General features: G+C 37.4%; 1 protein-coding gene and 1 long non-coding RNA gene across 17 annotated transcripts in view; one reads left to right on the top strand and one right to left on the bottom strand.

Moving 5' to 3' along the window:
* Positions 1 to 16,480, top strand: part of PTPRD (protein tyrosine phosphatase receptor type D) — a 537,728-nt gene that overhangs the window by 492,578 nt on the left and 28,670 nt on the right. For 15 of the 16 annotated variants that reach the window (XM_058301839.2, XM_058301846.2, XM_012519131.4 and 12 more), the window contains one exon: positions 335 to 489. In XM_058301839.2, coding sequence (XP_058157822.1) covers positions 335 to 489 — 155 coding nt within the window. Of the gene's footprint in view, positions 1 to 334; positions 490 to 12,350; positions 12,432 to 16,480 lie in introns of those variants that run through there. The other variant, XM_071216730.1, reaches the window with a different exon arrangement.
* LOC131279444 (uncharacterized) lies at positions 14,903 to 15,278 on the bottom strand. Its single transcript, XR_009186792.2, has 2 exons — positions 15,189 to 15,278; positions 14,903 to 15,053 (listed from the first exon to the last, which is right to left on the bottom strand). It is a non-coding gene; the product is annotated as an uncharacterized lncRNA (long non-coding RNA).

Genomic DNA, 16,480 nt, shown 5'->3' with positions numbered 1-16,480 from the left:
CAATTTACAAGTAAATAGGGAACTCTTGCTCTGAATGAACGTTTTAGCAAATGAGGAATAGATGAAGAAGAACTAGTTCCATGGAATAGGAACCCTCCTGATAGTTAAACCTAAAAATGCAATCCTTCTCCTCTAAGAATTTTCTCTTCCGAAGCAAATAGTTGTCATTTACAAATAACTTTGGTTTATATCTCCAAAGAATGTACCTTCCCAGAGGATATAGTGTAGGGAAGGAATTAAGATAGCACATTTCAGTGTTACCCCTTCTTCTTTATTCATCATTTGAAACTGAGGCTAGGAAAGCAGACTTTCAGCCAATGTTCCTACTCTACAGAATGGTTCAAGTGAGAAGAGAGAAGTGAGACAATTCCAGTTCACGGCCTGGCCTGATCATGGTGTTCCAGAACATCCTACACCTTTCCTAGCTTTCTTAAGGAGAGTCAAAACCTGTAACCCCCCGGATGCAGGGCCAATGGTTGTGCACTGCAGGTAAGGACCGTGGAGAGCTTTTGGTTTGCTTGTCGGGGAATTTGTGGGGAAAGAGAAAGCTAAATTGTTCCTAACTGGATGTTCTCTTTGTAACTTCTTGATGCTCTGGGACAGTAAATACCCTCCTAAATGATATGGATGATCTTTTTCAGTAGGAAGGATTTTATGTAGATGAATAATCAGGGTCCCCGGGAGACAATACACACCTATGATCCATTGCTATTCTCAGTTTGGGATGAAAATAAGCTAATAGGTAAACACATAATTAATTGTGTTTATGGCCATAAATATTGTTTTCATTTCCCGGCTGCTAAAACAAATACCCTACAATGGATTGGCTTAACAACACAAATTTATTGGTTTGCAGTTTCAGAGGCTAGAAGGCTCGCTTCCTCTCAAGATAACATATGTTCTGGCTGGCTGACAATCCTTGGTCCTTGACTTTTCTGTTCACATGGCAATGCACATCGTGGCGCTTTCTCCTTACTCTTCCGGCTTCCAGTGACTTCTGTGTCTAATTTGCTTTGCATAAAAGGACATTATCCACGTTGGATGAAGGCCCCCCATCATCCAATTTGGGTGCACCCTAACTAATAACATCTTCACAGGTCCTCTTTATAAGTGGTTCACACCCACAGGGTCAGAGTCTAGGACATGAATAAACCTTTGAGGGGGACATGAGTCCATCCCCAGCAAATATATAAAACAAAAAAGAACCGAGAATTAACCTTGTAATTAGGATCAAGTTTCATCTCCAAAAGGGAAGGAGTATTCTTTAAAAATATGTGAATTGTTTGACAAGCCCTTTGGCTGAAAAGGATAAAACAACCTTTTTACTATTTATTGGGGGAAAAATTGTGTTAATAAAAATAATATTGTAAGGATATAGGCCTTCAGGAAGAATGGCTTAGTTCTTAAAGATGCCTTCTGCACATTACCTCTATCCAGTCACATATAGCTAATATATTCCACTAAAATTTTTTAATAAAGTCTAGGCAAAGACATAATTTTTTAAAAAGTGTTTTATGTACTTGGAGATAGTGAGCCTATACTTCTACTAAAATGTTATATAATTTTTATTTTTTGTTTAATTCTAACATTCTCTACCATCCCCATCAGATTCTACTATGTGTAAGTGCTCATACCTTTTTAATATTAAACTGATTTCTTCCATCTGTCAGAGTTATTCTCAAATATCGTTACTAAAGGGCTACTCAAGATATTCAGGTTCTATTACTGTGAAGTAAGTATCTAGTTTGTGTAAATTCACAATGGTGCCTTGTAACCCAAGTAATTCAAATATAACAGAATACGACTTCTTGTACAAAAAGTAAAATTGGAGTGTAGAAATATGATAAAGGTAAGAAAATATCAGTCATAAACAACTACATGACTCCATAGCAGAGCAGTCTTTCACACCCCATTTATACTACAGAATAATACTGGAGGTCCTAAGAATGGGGCAAAGGATAAGAAAGAACGAACCCTCTTTATTTTTGCAAGAAGAGAGGTATAATGGGTGAATTGGAATAAAAACAATAAAATTTCTTAAACAATGGTCTCACATATTCCAAACAAGATGTTTTATTTCTCTTTTCCAGCATTTTTTCCCAATGAAATCTAATAATCACGTTACCTTGTATTTATATAATATTTCAGAAATTACAAAGCACTCTCCAGGCTTTATTTTGTTTGATGTTCCTAACAATAGTATGGAGGACCAATAGGAGAGGGAATGAGAGGCTGTGGGGCTTGGTTCAAGGCCTGATGGCTAAAAAGTTGGCAGAGCACATGGCCCTCTTGTCGGCTAAAGAAGGTCTTGCTCCCCTGTCACCAGGACAGAGCCTTGGAGGACTGGTCACTGGGTTGCAGTTTTCTGCATGATTCTAAATCTCTAGACTTTATTTTTATTAATTTGAGCAAATGTTTTTGCATCAAGAAAGCAGATTCCTGGTGCTCCTGCCTGATGGTTTCTGATCAGACACTAGTTTGAACAGTGTCTGGATTCTGTTGTACACATTTCTTGTCAGGCCTCAAAGAAGCAGTGTGACTGGTTACAGAAAGCCCCTGCTTGGCGTGAACTGAATTTGATTATAACGATCACATTCGAAATGTTTTCCAAAGGGAACAAGATAGAGAAGCTGGCAGTTTGGGCTCACTGAAAAAAAAAAATGTTGCTGTCATATGCCTAATGGCAAAAATGCAAATTCCCTATATTGATAAGCAAGATGGGAGGCTTTACACCAGGCACTTTGAGGGATCCAGAGATTTGCAAGCAAGGAGGAAAGATAAGAGAGCTATAAAACCTTATTTTGTGAGCATACACACACACAAAGACAGGAGCACAGGCATGCAGGAACCTATATTAAGCCACCTGGGCTCGCCTCTAAGAGCTACAGACTACTCAGGAGAAATAGGAAACAAAGATGAATGTGCAGAGCTAATGGCTGCTGACGTTTAGAAGGGCTGTGCTGGAGGGTCTCCAGAAGCTGTAAGAAGATTGTTTATTGAAACAAACAACAGAAGAGTAGGTAAATTGGTGGAAAAAATTTGTTAGCAGCTTTGAAACAGAGAGGGAAAGATGCAGCACAAACCAAGCTCTGTGAAATAACCTGTGTTCACCCATAAGCAATTTCATATATTTGGTAAGAAATCTTTGCCTTTTCATTGCGGAGAGGCCGTGTCACCATTGCCATATTCCAACCCGTCCTGAATCTTAAGTACGTTTCCAGGCTTTCTGAGGGAGTGATGGATCAAAGTCATTCCGGATAATGATTATTCATGGAGTATCCCAGAAATGCTAGTTTAAAAATCATCTCTAAGAAGGAACGAACTATGCAAAAAGCCACAATAGCCCACTCACAAAGGGGTACTGATCACACTTACCATGGCCATGTTTCAACCAATCACACGAAATACTCTGGAATGTCAATAACATTATTTCAGGCTCTGGTTTCTCTTAGCATGTACTAGGAGATTTTGTGTGTTTTGGTGTTTTTTCCCTTTATAATGAAGAAGTAGTGACAAACACAAGGTAAACCCAAGCCTTTTGCCAAGCTGATCCTGCGAGACTGGAGGAAGTTTTAAGAGAAGGCTGGTAGAAAAAAAATAGTGAAGGGCAGGAAAAGTACACCTTCCTCTTACAGGTCTATCTAGTAATAAATGTTCCAGGACTAAAAGGGGCCGTTATAAATAAAGGAGTACTTTCAACAAATAAAAATAAAGAATGATGGAGATAGCCTAGTGCCATAAACACAAACAAGAGCCTGGAAGGTCAAGGAGAAAGCTAGGGATGCAACATTCCTGAAAAAGAGAATGTCTGGTTCGGCACAGTAGGAAAGACCAACCCTAGCTTCGATCAGTGTTAAGAGACACACTCGAGAGACAGACTGGGTAACGGACTGCCTCTCTCACTTACTGGCTATGTTCCTTTGCGTGTTTCCTAATTTCTTATAATCTCTGTTTCTTCCTCTGTAAAATGGAGGTAATTCTATTTATTCATGACTGGAGAAATGTTATAAGGATTGGATGAAGTAATAGAGCTTAGTACAGTGTGTAATATATAAAGAAGTATTTAATATTGTTCAATTCTCAGTGTCTTAATTATTGTGTGAGTTTAAGAGCTGTGTGTATTTTTAAAACTTTAGAGAGAAAATTTCAATATGATTTTTGATATCTGTATGGCCTAAGCTATCCATCATTTGGTTAAATAACCAAATGGTTAAATAACCAAAAATTTATAAATTTACAAATATTTAATTGGATGGATTTTTAAAATTTAGGTATATTCCATAGTGGTAATTCCATCGAATTTATTCTTAGTGGCAGAGAACATTTTAATGCTCTCAGACTTACTTATGACAATAAATCTGAGAAACTATTTTCTTAAAGGTCTGAGAAACTATTGAGCTCTTAAAAGGGTGCTGTTAAGGACACAGAAAGTAATACTGTGGTTTTTGATGCCTTCCAGATAAAAGTCCCAACTTCTTAGCCTTGTGTTCATGGCCCTGTACAATCTGGGCTGATCTCCCCTTTCCCACCCCATTGTTCACTTTTTCAGGCCACCTGCTCTTACCAAGTACTATCATCTGTGGTTCTCAGCATTTGATATTTATTCTGTCTAGAATTTCATCTATTCCTCTTCTCTACCTGATGATGCTCAACCTTGCTTCAAAATCCAGCTCAAATAGCACATTCTTTGTGTATTACAAAGATGGCAAAATGGCTGCAAGTGTTTTTGTTGATGTTCTTTTCTTATTTTTTAAACATATATAGTGATATTATTTTATTTGAACTTGAATATTTTTAAGTAGGAAATGTGTGGACCAGTTTCCACCTCCCACGTCCTATTATTTTTACACACATCTCAACTCATCCAATTACGTGACTTGCTTCATCCTATAGACATTTAAATTGTAAGCCTTTTTAAAAGTTCACTCCCATTCCTCTTCCCATGGAGGAATTAAACACTCTCTTCTCTGAGTTCTTATAAAACAGGTTCACACTGTTTTGTTATGTGTGAACCAATCATATATGTATTGAGGTCTTAGAGGGCATGGCTGTGGCTTATGCACATTTGTCTTCCAGTTCCTATACTGTAGTTGATCAATATTAGGTGGATCCCATAAGGCATTTTAGAAACTTGTACAGAAATGCTAAGATAATTTCAAGGCTGGACTGTTTTTGTTTCTTTTTTGTAACTATGAGAAACTATGCTTTTATCTCTTTATATTTTTCATGAGCCTTTAATTATTTTAAACTGCCTTTCTCTTACTTATACCTAGTTCCTGAGTTCCTTTTTCTACTCTTCTACCTTTTATGTCTTTTCCCATATGCCTTCCATTCCAAGATTTGAGATAGACTTTAGGTCCCTGTTTTTCAGTTATGATAATAATCAAGGGCAATTGACCCCTTATTCAACATCAAATAATTTATCAACTGGAGAGGCCCTATTTAAGTGCTTTACATGTGTTGTTTTTTCCTCCCAATCATCTTCAGAGGTAGGAACCTTATTCTTCCATTTCACAGAAGAAGAAACAGGCCAGGAAAGTCAACTTTTACCTGAGTTCATGCCACTTGTGGGTGGCAAGGCCATTATGAGAGAAGTGTAAGAAACTAGGTGGTCTCTACAACAAAACAAATCAGCACTGGATATAATGGCAGGTAAACATGGCATGGACTTTGGCCTTGGGCAAACCACCTATCAACTCTCTGTGCTTAATGTTCCATACAAGTAAAATACTTTGTTTAGTTGATTAAATGAGTATACCTTAAGTACTTGGTAATAACTGCAAATATTATCTGTGTTTGAATAATTAAAGAAAGGTTAGAAGAGACTCACATGCTGGTAATTACATTTGATACAGAAAGAGTGTAATAAATACTAGAATATGGCAACGTGATCAGGAGTTAGAAAGGAAGGACAGGCCCATCTGACCAGATAATCAGGGAAGACTCAAAAGTGAAATGCCCTCCATGTGCACAGCAGAAGAGGGGCTGAAGAGCAGCAAATAATCCACAGAATGGAGAATATGTTGGTCTCTAGGGCCAGGCAACCTAGAGCACGTAGTTCCTTACATTAATCTTCTTACTACCCATTTGTTGAATAAATGATTGTCAAGTGGATATTTGCCATGACCCCTTCACAAATAACTATTCATTGCATGGTTAGGAACATGCAATGTTTTTTCTCCTTATTTATAAAATTTCATTTTCGAAAGACACTAAAGGGGAGACCTTTTCATCTATTCATCAAACATTGATTTTCATAGAGATCATGCATTATATTTTACATGAAGCAGTTCCAAGGAGACTAAAAGAGACCACCAAGGATCACTTAACTCTTTTACATCATAGACTCAAACCAGTCTTCAAAACTGTTTTTGAAGGAATAGGAACCACAGGCCAGTCATAGACCACTGACATCTTGGAAGCATCAGTGTCACAGGAGGGTCCCACTAAGGGTGTGCAGCAAAAATCAAATGATAGTTTGGGGCTTGAGAGATTCCCAAGATCAATTTTCATAATTTTGACTTTGCACATGCGAACATAACCAAGACTACTTAAATCTTACTTATAATATAACCATGGACCGTTAAGAACCAATTCAATATTGAAGAAAATAGCCTTTTCAAGGTCAAGAGATTTTGGATAGCATTGCATAAGAGTATAAAAATAAAAGATCTGGCTATCCAAAGAAGTCATGTGTGCTATGGAAATTTGTCTAATGCATTTTTAACCATCCTTCCTAAATTCTATTCGCTTTCTCCCAGTGTTCCATTCAAATGTCTTCTCAGATCAAAGACCACAAATACTGCCAAAGCATGTGATAGCTTTGAGATGCTGACAAGTGTGAAGCATAGACCCATTTTTTCTTAAGCCTGGGGTTCCTTTTCATGTGTAAATGAAGTAATAGGAGAGGTAGCCACTGTTGATAAAAGACTGGATTGCTAAAAATACCAACATCTCTGAATAAAAAAAGGGTGGAATATCCAAATTATGTCCTTATTTATGAAACATTTTAAGGTGAGGAGAAATAATTACACCATGTGGAACCAATTAGGCTAGTTCTGTTCTTATATACCAATATCTGCATATAAAGCACATTCTTAGTTTATGAAACAACTTGATGATACAAAACAGGAGGCTGGATCCTCGATTTTTGAATAGTACTATCCTATCAGAGAAAAATTACTTTACCTCCACTCAGATAGTTTAAAAGTATTGAACCAAAAGAAAATACTGAAAGGGAGTGTACAATGGCCCTAGTAAGTGTAGTCTGTAAAATTTAAAATGAAGGTGTTTGGGTGCTAGGAGGAGCCCCCTCGCTGTCTGATGAAATTGAAAATTCGTTTGGAAAGAAGCGCTATAGATATAAAAGCTAGAGAGAGCAAGGGAGGCCAGTATTAAAAGAAACTACCTGACCTGAATTCTCAGGGCTCTATCAGGAAAATCTCTTCAAGGGCAGCTGAGAAACTGTCACCTTCCTATTCATAGTCCATGCCCATGTGCAGCAGCCAGCTCGCATTTGGGTAGGTATGTGACCATTTTCAGAGCATCACCCCAGCATTTATTTAATTTAATCCTTACAACAAGAAAGTGGTCAATGTGAATTCTTACTTACTATCCTTACTCTGCTGGTGAAGAACTTGAGACTCTGAGATGTTAAGTGACTTTAAGACTGCACACCTGGGTAGTAAGTGGAGACAAGGACCCATGTTTTCTAAATCTTCTCCTCTTTGCACATACCTTAAGTGCTTGCCTTATTTTATATAAATGAAAGCAGAACTGTCCCCAGCCCAAAACTTAGATGGTTTTAGCAGAGGCAAGTATTCCTTGGGTACAGCATTACATGGTAGTAAAATCTGTGCATTTGGAATCAGACTACAACAGCTCAAATCCCAGCTGTACTGTTTGTTATATCCATGACCTTGGGCAAGTTACTTAACATTTCTAAGCCTCAATTTCCTGATCAGTGAGTGGGATAATAGTGGTATTTTATAAATAAAAGTTTATAAAGTTAAAACAAGATGATACATCTAAAGTGACCGGCCAGTTTCCTGCCCCAAAGAAAGAAGTCAATAAATGTTTGCTGTTATTGACATTTTTACTATAATTGTGTTTTACCCTTAAAAAATAGGTGGTTACTTTAATTGACTCTAATAATATTAAAAAAGAATATAGTCACATTTTCTGAAACATGAGCTTGAGTTCTATGTAATTTATGATTTTGAAGAGTAAAAAATGTATGTGTATTAACCTAGATGGTGAGCAGCAACCAGAATACATTAAAAAATGCGTTAAGTACTGAAATAATTATTTCATTGCAATAAAAAAATGCTTTGCTTATTAGAACAGACTATTTCTGTAAGGAAAATTTCTTACCATCAGTACTATTGACATTTGGGCTGTATAATTCTTTGTTGTGGGGGACTGTCCTATGTGTCATAGAATGTTTTGTTTTGTTTAAAGATTTATTTTTTATTTAATTCTCTCCCCTTGCCCCCCTCCCTGTTGTCTGCTCTCTGTGTCCATTCACTGTGTGTTCTTCTGTGACTGCTTCTATCCTTATCAGCTGCATGGGAATCTGTTTTTCTTTTTGTTGCGTCGTCTTGTTGTGTAAGCTCTCCTTGTGGGCGGCACCATTCCTGGGCAGGCTGCACTTTCTTTGGTGCTGGGCGGCTCTCCTTACAGGGCGCACTCCTTGCACATGGGGCTCCCCTCCGCGGGGGACACCCCTTGCATGGCATGGCACTCCTTGCACGCATCAGCACTACACATGGGCAGCTACACACGGAGTCAAGGAGGCCCAGGGTTTGAACTGCAGACCTCCCATGTGGTAGGGGGATGCCCTAACCAATGGGCCAAGTCCGCTTCCCTCATAGAATGTTTAGCAGCATTCCTGGCCTCTGTCCACCAGTTGCCAGTAGCAACACCTTCCTCATCCTATTGTGACAACCAAAAATGTCTTCCGACATCACTAAATGTCCCATTTGGTGCAAAACGCCCCTAGCTGAGAACCACTGCTATGCCTTAATGAAACTCTTTTTTGATTATGACAGAATGTATGCACCCAAATGATAGCCTTCCTTAAAGCTTTCACCTTGAGAAATGTTTTAATGGCATCCTTATTTTAAACATTTGTAGAACCTTTGTATCCTTTTTAAAAGCATACAGAGAACCATGCTCGTTACTTGAAATATTATCTAACAGTTTTTCCTGCCTTGGTTGTCAACTTACAGACCAAAGAGTTGGTTCTAGATGTCTCTTGGCATTTGAAAAAAAAATTAAATCCACCTTCAAAGACAAAGATTTGACCCGATGAAAGAATTCAAAAAGAAGCTAAAATCTGCCAAAAAAAACAAGTTCCAAAAATATTTTTGCACCATACCATGCAGGATTGCTGCAATAAATCTTCAGCCTTCCAAAGTGGCTTCCTTTAAGGGCCACAATTTAAGGTTGATAAATGCTAGTCTTTTTGCTAGGGTGCATCAGTCACATTGCTTTGTATTCATACTTGTTAAGTATTTCTTCCATTCCAGCAATTCAAAACAATCAGTGCCAAGAATGACCTTAAGTGGCATATGATTTAGCCTTGTCCCCTTTCTCAATGTTAAATGAAATCCAGAGGTGCAAGGAAGGAAAGTGAATCATAAGGTCTAGCTCCCCGCCCAAGCTTGCAGGTTTCTGAAATCCCTTGCCCTTTGATTTTGGGGGATATATATTTCTGGTTCAGCATACTTTATTTTAAATCACAGAATGTTACTGAAGGTAAGTTTCTCATGAGATATTTAAACACATTTTGGTTTGGTTTGGTTTGTTTTTTCCCACCATCCTCTCATTTTCTGTCTCTTTCCATTATACCTCCTCCTGCAAAAAAAGAACCTGCAAAAATCCTTCTCTATCGTTCATTCCATCAGAGGAGAGGCAGCAGTTAATACTTTTATCAGCCCACTGTGGTGCACCTAAAATCTTTGGTGTATGATATATCTAAGCAGATTAAAAACAAAAATGTTGAATAGAAAAGATAGAGCAGAGCAGGATTAAAAATGATTCTTCCATTCTGATGATAAAAGCTAAAAAGGCTACTTGCTCAAATTCCTTTTAACATTTGAAAGGAGAGGATTATGATAATTATGAATATTAGGAGAAACTATGCTTTTTCTGTCTCTTTTTCTGTATTTGTTCGTTTGGTTTGGTTTGGTTTGCTTTGGCGTTGAGCATTGAGTTATGTATAAAAACGTTTCAACTGTGCTTCTTTCTCTGGCCCATCAATGTGCCTGTGGGTCAGTGACCATTCTGAAATGGAGGGTGTTACCTATCAGCTAGCCATTGCTGCCTGCAAATACCAACCCAGAACTTAGTGGCTGAAAACCACAAGGGTTTATTATTTCTCATAATTCCGTGGTTGACTGGAGGGGACTTCGGATGGTCTTTCCTGAACTCACTCTTTCACAGTCAGCTGGAAGAACTGGCAAGGCTAGCACCCTCTCTGTCCAGGGTCTTTGACCCTGATATGGTGGTCCCAGGGTTCTGAGGGAACAATAGAGAAAGCTTCACAGTCTTTTGGTGCCAAGCCTTGGGATTCACAAAGTATCAGTTCCATTGCATTATTTTGATCACAGAAAATCAGGGACCAGCCAGAATTCCAAGGTCAAAGAAATAGATTCCACCTCTTGATGGGAGGAGTAGCAAATAATCTGTGACCTCATTTAATCTACCACATTGCTGAACTAAAATCTCTCCTTTTCCACTCTGATCAGCTTCACTAAATGAATATGAATTTTCCTCCCAAGGACAGATGGAGGCACCAAAACCTCCAAGCTCACCCCAGAATGCAGTTCTTTTGTCAATCTATGAAAAAAAATAAGAAAATGGAAGAAAGTCTACTTAATTTCTTTCAGAATTGTGATCTGGTTTTTGTGCTGAAATAGCCTCTTACTTACTGTGATAGGAAAAACCTTATATTCCTTACCCTTTCCTTCATTCCTTTTCTAAAATATTTCCTCCACATCTTACTCAAATTCAAGACTTATTAAGTTAATAAGCTTATTAGTTCAAAAACATTCCAAAAGAATGATTCATTTACAGTGAAATATGTACTAAGGGACGTTTCAAGCCTCCCAGACTACCTCCCCCAGCCCCACCTCTCCCTCTCTCTCTCTCTCTTTCTCAGTTGCAGAAATGAGAAAATAAATTGAGACCCTCAAAAGTTGACAAGTTTCCCAAAGGACTCAAGTCTTCAGACTGTGGGTCCCATGTGTTATGGTCCTTTTACATTGGTTCAAATTAATTTGATTGAAGAATCCCCTTAATAGTTTCCATGAGTATTAAGAAAACAACCAGAAACTACCTGTATGTATAATGGGAGGAAGCGTTATGTTTCTTACAGTGGTTATCAGAGTAGGTAATTTTGAAGCCTTAGAACCAATTAAATGTCATAATCTTCAGGACCATGAAAGACTGAAAGACAGGCCATTGGGTTTCCAGGGAGCAGCCTGACAGTACTGGGTGCCCAGGTAAGTAGGGGGGTAGGGTTGGAAGTTGGGAGAGGCATGCCAGAGAGAGAGGAGAAAATGTCAGAGATAAACTCATCCAGCTTTGCAGTCATGCCTTTAGTTGTCCTGGTGGAAACCCCTTAAGGCAACTAAAAATTACTTTACAAGCTGTCTCGGCCACCCTGCTCTGGTTCAGGTTCCCAGTGACTGCCTTGTGTATCCGCTGCTCACACTGGAGCATGAGCCAGCTGTGCCACGGCTGTAACATGAGGTTTTTAGTGTCCCTATGCCTGGGAGGCTCGTCATCCACAGTTTCCACATCTCAGGCCCCAGCTACGTCCAGCAGATGCTATTGTTGCTTCTTCTTTTGAATGAAGTTGGAAGCAAAGAAAAAAAAGGAAGCTGTCTATATTTTCTGCTGGAACAAAATAAAAGCCATGTGTCGTATATTGTCCAATGATAACCTGTGTTTCAAATACCTGTTTTGTGTAACACTTTTCCAAAGGATAGGAATCTGCCCCTCTATTTCTTAACATAATGTAAATGACCTTCTTTATTGTACTGTAGATGTGTTAGAATTATAGCCATTCAGTCGTCTGAATTGGGATTTGTGCTATTTCTTGCACTTGCAAAACCCTTTGCTTCTGACCGTGCCATCTGCTGGAATCATTTATATTTCTTTCACACACACACACAGTGTTTGTTATATGTCGAAGTCTAGCTTTACAAAACTCTGAAATTGTTCATATAAATAAACAAATGTTGGTAAGTATTTTTAAACCATTTGCCTTGATAAGTAGCATTAATAAGGCACATTGGAGTGTCTAAAGTAAGTATAGCTGCTGAGAGAATTTCTTGTTGCAGAAATGTATGAAGTGACACCAGAATCAGAAGACAATTCCTTTTGAAGTAAAGCCTGCATACCTAAGCAGTCTTAGTGCTGAAGACAAGCTAAAGGATGATAAATTAAGAAAACAAAAAGGCTCTTTGGAAGCATAGAACATACCGAGAAAAAGTCTTAAGACTCTTTACTGAGCATGTTATCCTATCACACCTCAGTTTGACTCTGAATATGACATTGATTTGCCTGTGAAGTCTTTCTTCATCTCGCCTCTTCCTTCTCATTGCTCTACTCTCATTAGCCTGGCTAAGTGCCATGTGAATTTCCTGCACCAGGCTGGATGAGAGGAGCAAAACCTCTAAGTCCACTGCAAAATACAGGTTCTTTTTTCAATCTATGAAATTGTTAAGAAAGTAGAGGAAAAGTCCATTAAATTTATTTCAAAAGAACTGATTTTTTAATTTTATTTTCTATTGCCATTACCACCTGGTTTCATTTCCTGTTTTGGTTTTTTCCTCTTGGGGCCATAACTATCCCAGATTTATATATAAGAGATGTGGGTAGGAGTGTCTTTTTCTATCTAATTTTCACCTCACTGAATGGTCTTTGGCCATAAAGATCAGTACTAAGTAAGCAGAGCCCTCTCTCATCACTGAGATGGAACTTAGAGCAAGATTTGACCTCTCTTTTGCCTGAATAGAGATTTGTTTGTGTGTTTGTTTGTTTTTAATTATATTCTCTTTTAAGAATGAGCTCGTGTAAAGTTCCATAGACACATATTGAAGATAAATATATATAACAGGTAACCTCCATAGGTCTCAGATTTGAGCTTCTAAATGTTATCAAGACCCAGGGTGGTTCGGTTTTTCTTTAATGTGGTCAGAAGAGGACCACAGATGTTCGCAAAATGAGCCATTTTTCACACAACTCCTGGGATCCTAGTGAAAATCAAACTCTTTCCAAATAAGTTCATACATGGTAGAGAACTTTAAAATGTGAAAAAATGAAGTTCCTGGATCTTAAAGCCTTTATTTTAAGTGTGTGCTAATCAGATCAACTCTGGATTCCATGTTTTTCATTGCATACTTAGCGTCAGGCAATTATATATCTAAATACATAAAGAGATGCATTTCCTTAAAATTGTGTGATCTTGTGCAAATCACTCACCTTTGCGAAGTCCAAGAAAGTGAACAATCTATGTTGGTGGGAATTCTGGTTATTTGAAAAGGCATCTTCTCTACATGGGAAAATTGGGTAAAATTTGTACTTACTTGTGCTTATTTACAATGATGAGGAGGAAGAGGAATTTTGGTTTTATAGAAACTTCAACTTCAGTCCAAACTTTGATCCATGTTCTATATCTTCAGAAAACCCTCACTTTGTCAAAGTCAACCTGACTCCATTTCCAGTCAATTGGACAGAGAGTCTTGCTCAGTCTGGACTGATGTTCATTATTTACATTTGAAAAACCATACTCAATATTGTTACAAACCGTAAAAATCCTTTATAACCTATGCTTACCATATTATCCCTCTTCTTTTATGTCTGAAAATGGCCTTGTTTTCAGTCTCTTTTCTCTGATGTACTACAACCTCAATTCTCTTGTTATCTTGGTTCAATTAAACTCAAGCTTAATGATTTGTAGGGTACAATAATAAAGCCACATGCTTACTTAAACTTTTTCCAGAATTCAATAATAACCTCTGTAAGTGTAGCTCAATTATAAGAGTTAAGTATGTATGCCTTTGTTGTTGAGTTTATATTCCTTAAAGGCTTAGGAATAAACACAGTTTTGAAATCTGAAATAATAATTCTGCCTGGAAGTCATTTTTAGAGTGAGTCTTTGTGGCATTTATAATGCACAAAGTTACAGCAATTCCTAAATTGGTCTTTGTACCTCTTGCTTAACTTTCTGCCTGCATGTACATATGGGCAGTTGTAGCAAGTAGAACTTATGTCCAGTTTCATGTTAAAGCTCTATTATGTCACAATTTGGCTATGACACAAGCAGCTGGGGTCCAATTCAGCTTTTGAAACTAGGTTAATGCTTCAAACAAGATCCTCTGTTACATTTCTCTACTGGGGAGCCTGCGCTTAGAAATAGCTTTATTTTAAGAGGGAGGGAAAGAGGCTGTTTTTCCTAAACATTTTTAGTTCGGACATTTTCAAACATACACAAAAGAAGAGAGAATGTATAATAATCCCCATGACCCATCCCCCAGCTTCAGTTATCAGCATTTCAATGTTCAATGGCAATTTATTTACTCAGTTTTAAAGAAACTCATTTCATAACTGCCACTCAACATGTGACATTTTAATAGCATGGGCAGTCTTATCTCAGATAAATGTTCGATTTCCATGGACATATTTAATATAAAAGCCACTCATTACTACTTTCTCAGCTCCAGGTTGAGTATCCCTGGACTCCATCTCTTATGCTGCTGTAATCTGCAGCAGCAGCTCTAATCTACCTAAGTCTGAAGTTTTAGAGTCTTAGAGCTAAAATGATTTCAGAGTAACAAAGTCACCTCCCTCTTTATAGCGCTTGCACTCAAAACTGTGGCCAAAAGCAAAATTTGACTTCCAGACTTTTCTTTATATTCAGCAATCCATTTTTTTAAATTAAATGTTAATATTTTAGGCTAGGTTCATGGTAGACTCCACTGCTCCTTGTAACTTAATATCCTGTGCTTCACGCCCCCCTGCGAAAGCTTGCTTCTTTTGATCTAGAAAAGAAGAAATATATTCAGAAATGTTTTGCCACCTGAATTTAGACTTAAAGAAAGAAAAGAGAAATTTTAAAAAGCAATTTTACAAATCCAAATTTTACAAACCCAAATTTTACAAATCCAAATGCTGACCTTACCAACTATTGGCGTACGTAATATGACAAAGGGTTTTCATGCCCATTCGGAATTCTGAAAGTATGAGAGGCGACCTATGGAAAGAGAAAAATAGTCTGAATATAAGCAGGCAAGGCACTCAGAAAACTTGAGATATCTCATAATGTATGTGCTCATAATGAGCACTATGTTAATAGATACTAGTAGGGAGTAATCAATTATGGGTTAAACTAATTTAAACTGGTTTCTTTAGAGCAGGGTTTCTCAACCCTATAAAATATTAATTTCTATTCTGACTCTCCAAGAGGGAATTGCCAAAACTTATTTAAACATGAACTCTTTTTTCTTGGGATTTCTCTCAGGAATCTAAAAAGTGTTATTATAAAAGAATATTTCCTGTAACTTGGATAATTAGCCTCATCTTGTTAAAACAGGACAATGAAATGCTAAATATAACTGAGTAATCAATCAGCAGCACTCAATACAATATATAAATAAATATAATCAATAAAATTTATTGAAACTAAACTGTGCAGGGCATGAAGCTATGCAGCCCAGAGGCGAAACAATAAGGCTTCGCTTTCAAACTGCTTTTAACAATAACCATGAAGATATCTAAAAATTGAGATCCTTTAGAAGAAACCTTCTTGTCTGGGTGTTCATTTAAGACTTGGTCAGCTAGGAAAAGGCTCAGTTAAAGCAGTAAACCCTAAAAAGGTTATGTGAACAATTGGTAAGTTTCAATATTTAAGTGTGCATTCTATTCATCAGTTTTTAACCTTAGGACTTAGATTTATCTTTGAGTATAATTTGTGATTAACAGATTTAATGTTACCTAATATAGAAAAAGAAATTTATGATATTTTTGAAGCAACCTAAGTATCCATTTCTTCCAGGTTTTTACACTTTTTTTTCTTTCTAGAAATTTACAGTTGGCTCACCCTTACCTAATTCAGCAGTAAATTTTTGGTTTTTGTTGTTTGTGTATATGCGTGTGTGTTTTTGAGAGGACTCATTTTTATTACATCTTTCCAAAGCATTCAGCCAACTTTTCACAGAAAGGGCAACTCCTTCATTTTGTAACCTTATCTAGTCAGTTTATTAAGTTATTTAACAAAAATAACTGGTTGTTTTGGAATAACAAAGGCCACAAAATAGCACAGGCATCCTAGGAGTGAGCTTGTTCACTAGCCTTGAGAAGTGAGCAACAGGCAAGGACTTTTTAGAGGAAAGCTTAGGTTAATTTGTTATATTGATTTAATGGAAGTCAAATAAGAAAAAGCCTATAGCTGTCATATGCATATGAAAGG

Source organism: Dasypus novemcinctus, chromosome 8 (genome assembly GCF_030445035.2).
Source record: "Dasypus novemcinctus isolate mDasNov1 chromosome 8, mDasNov1.1.hap2, whole genome shotgun sequence".
NCBI lineage: Eukaryota > Metazoa > Chordata > Mammalia > Cingulata > Dasypodidae > Dasypus > Dasypus novemcinctus.
This window is presented reverse-complemented; position numbering and strand designations above follow the sequence as displayed.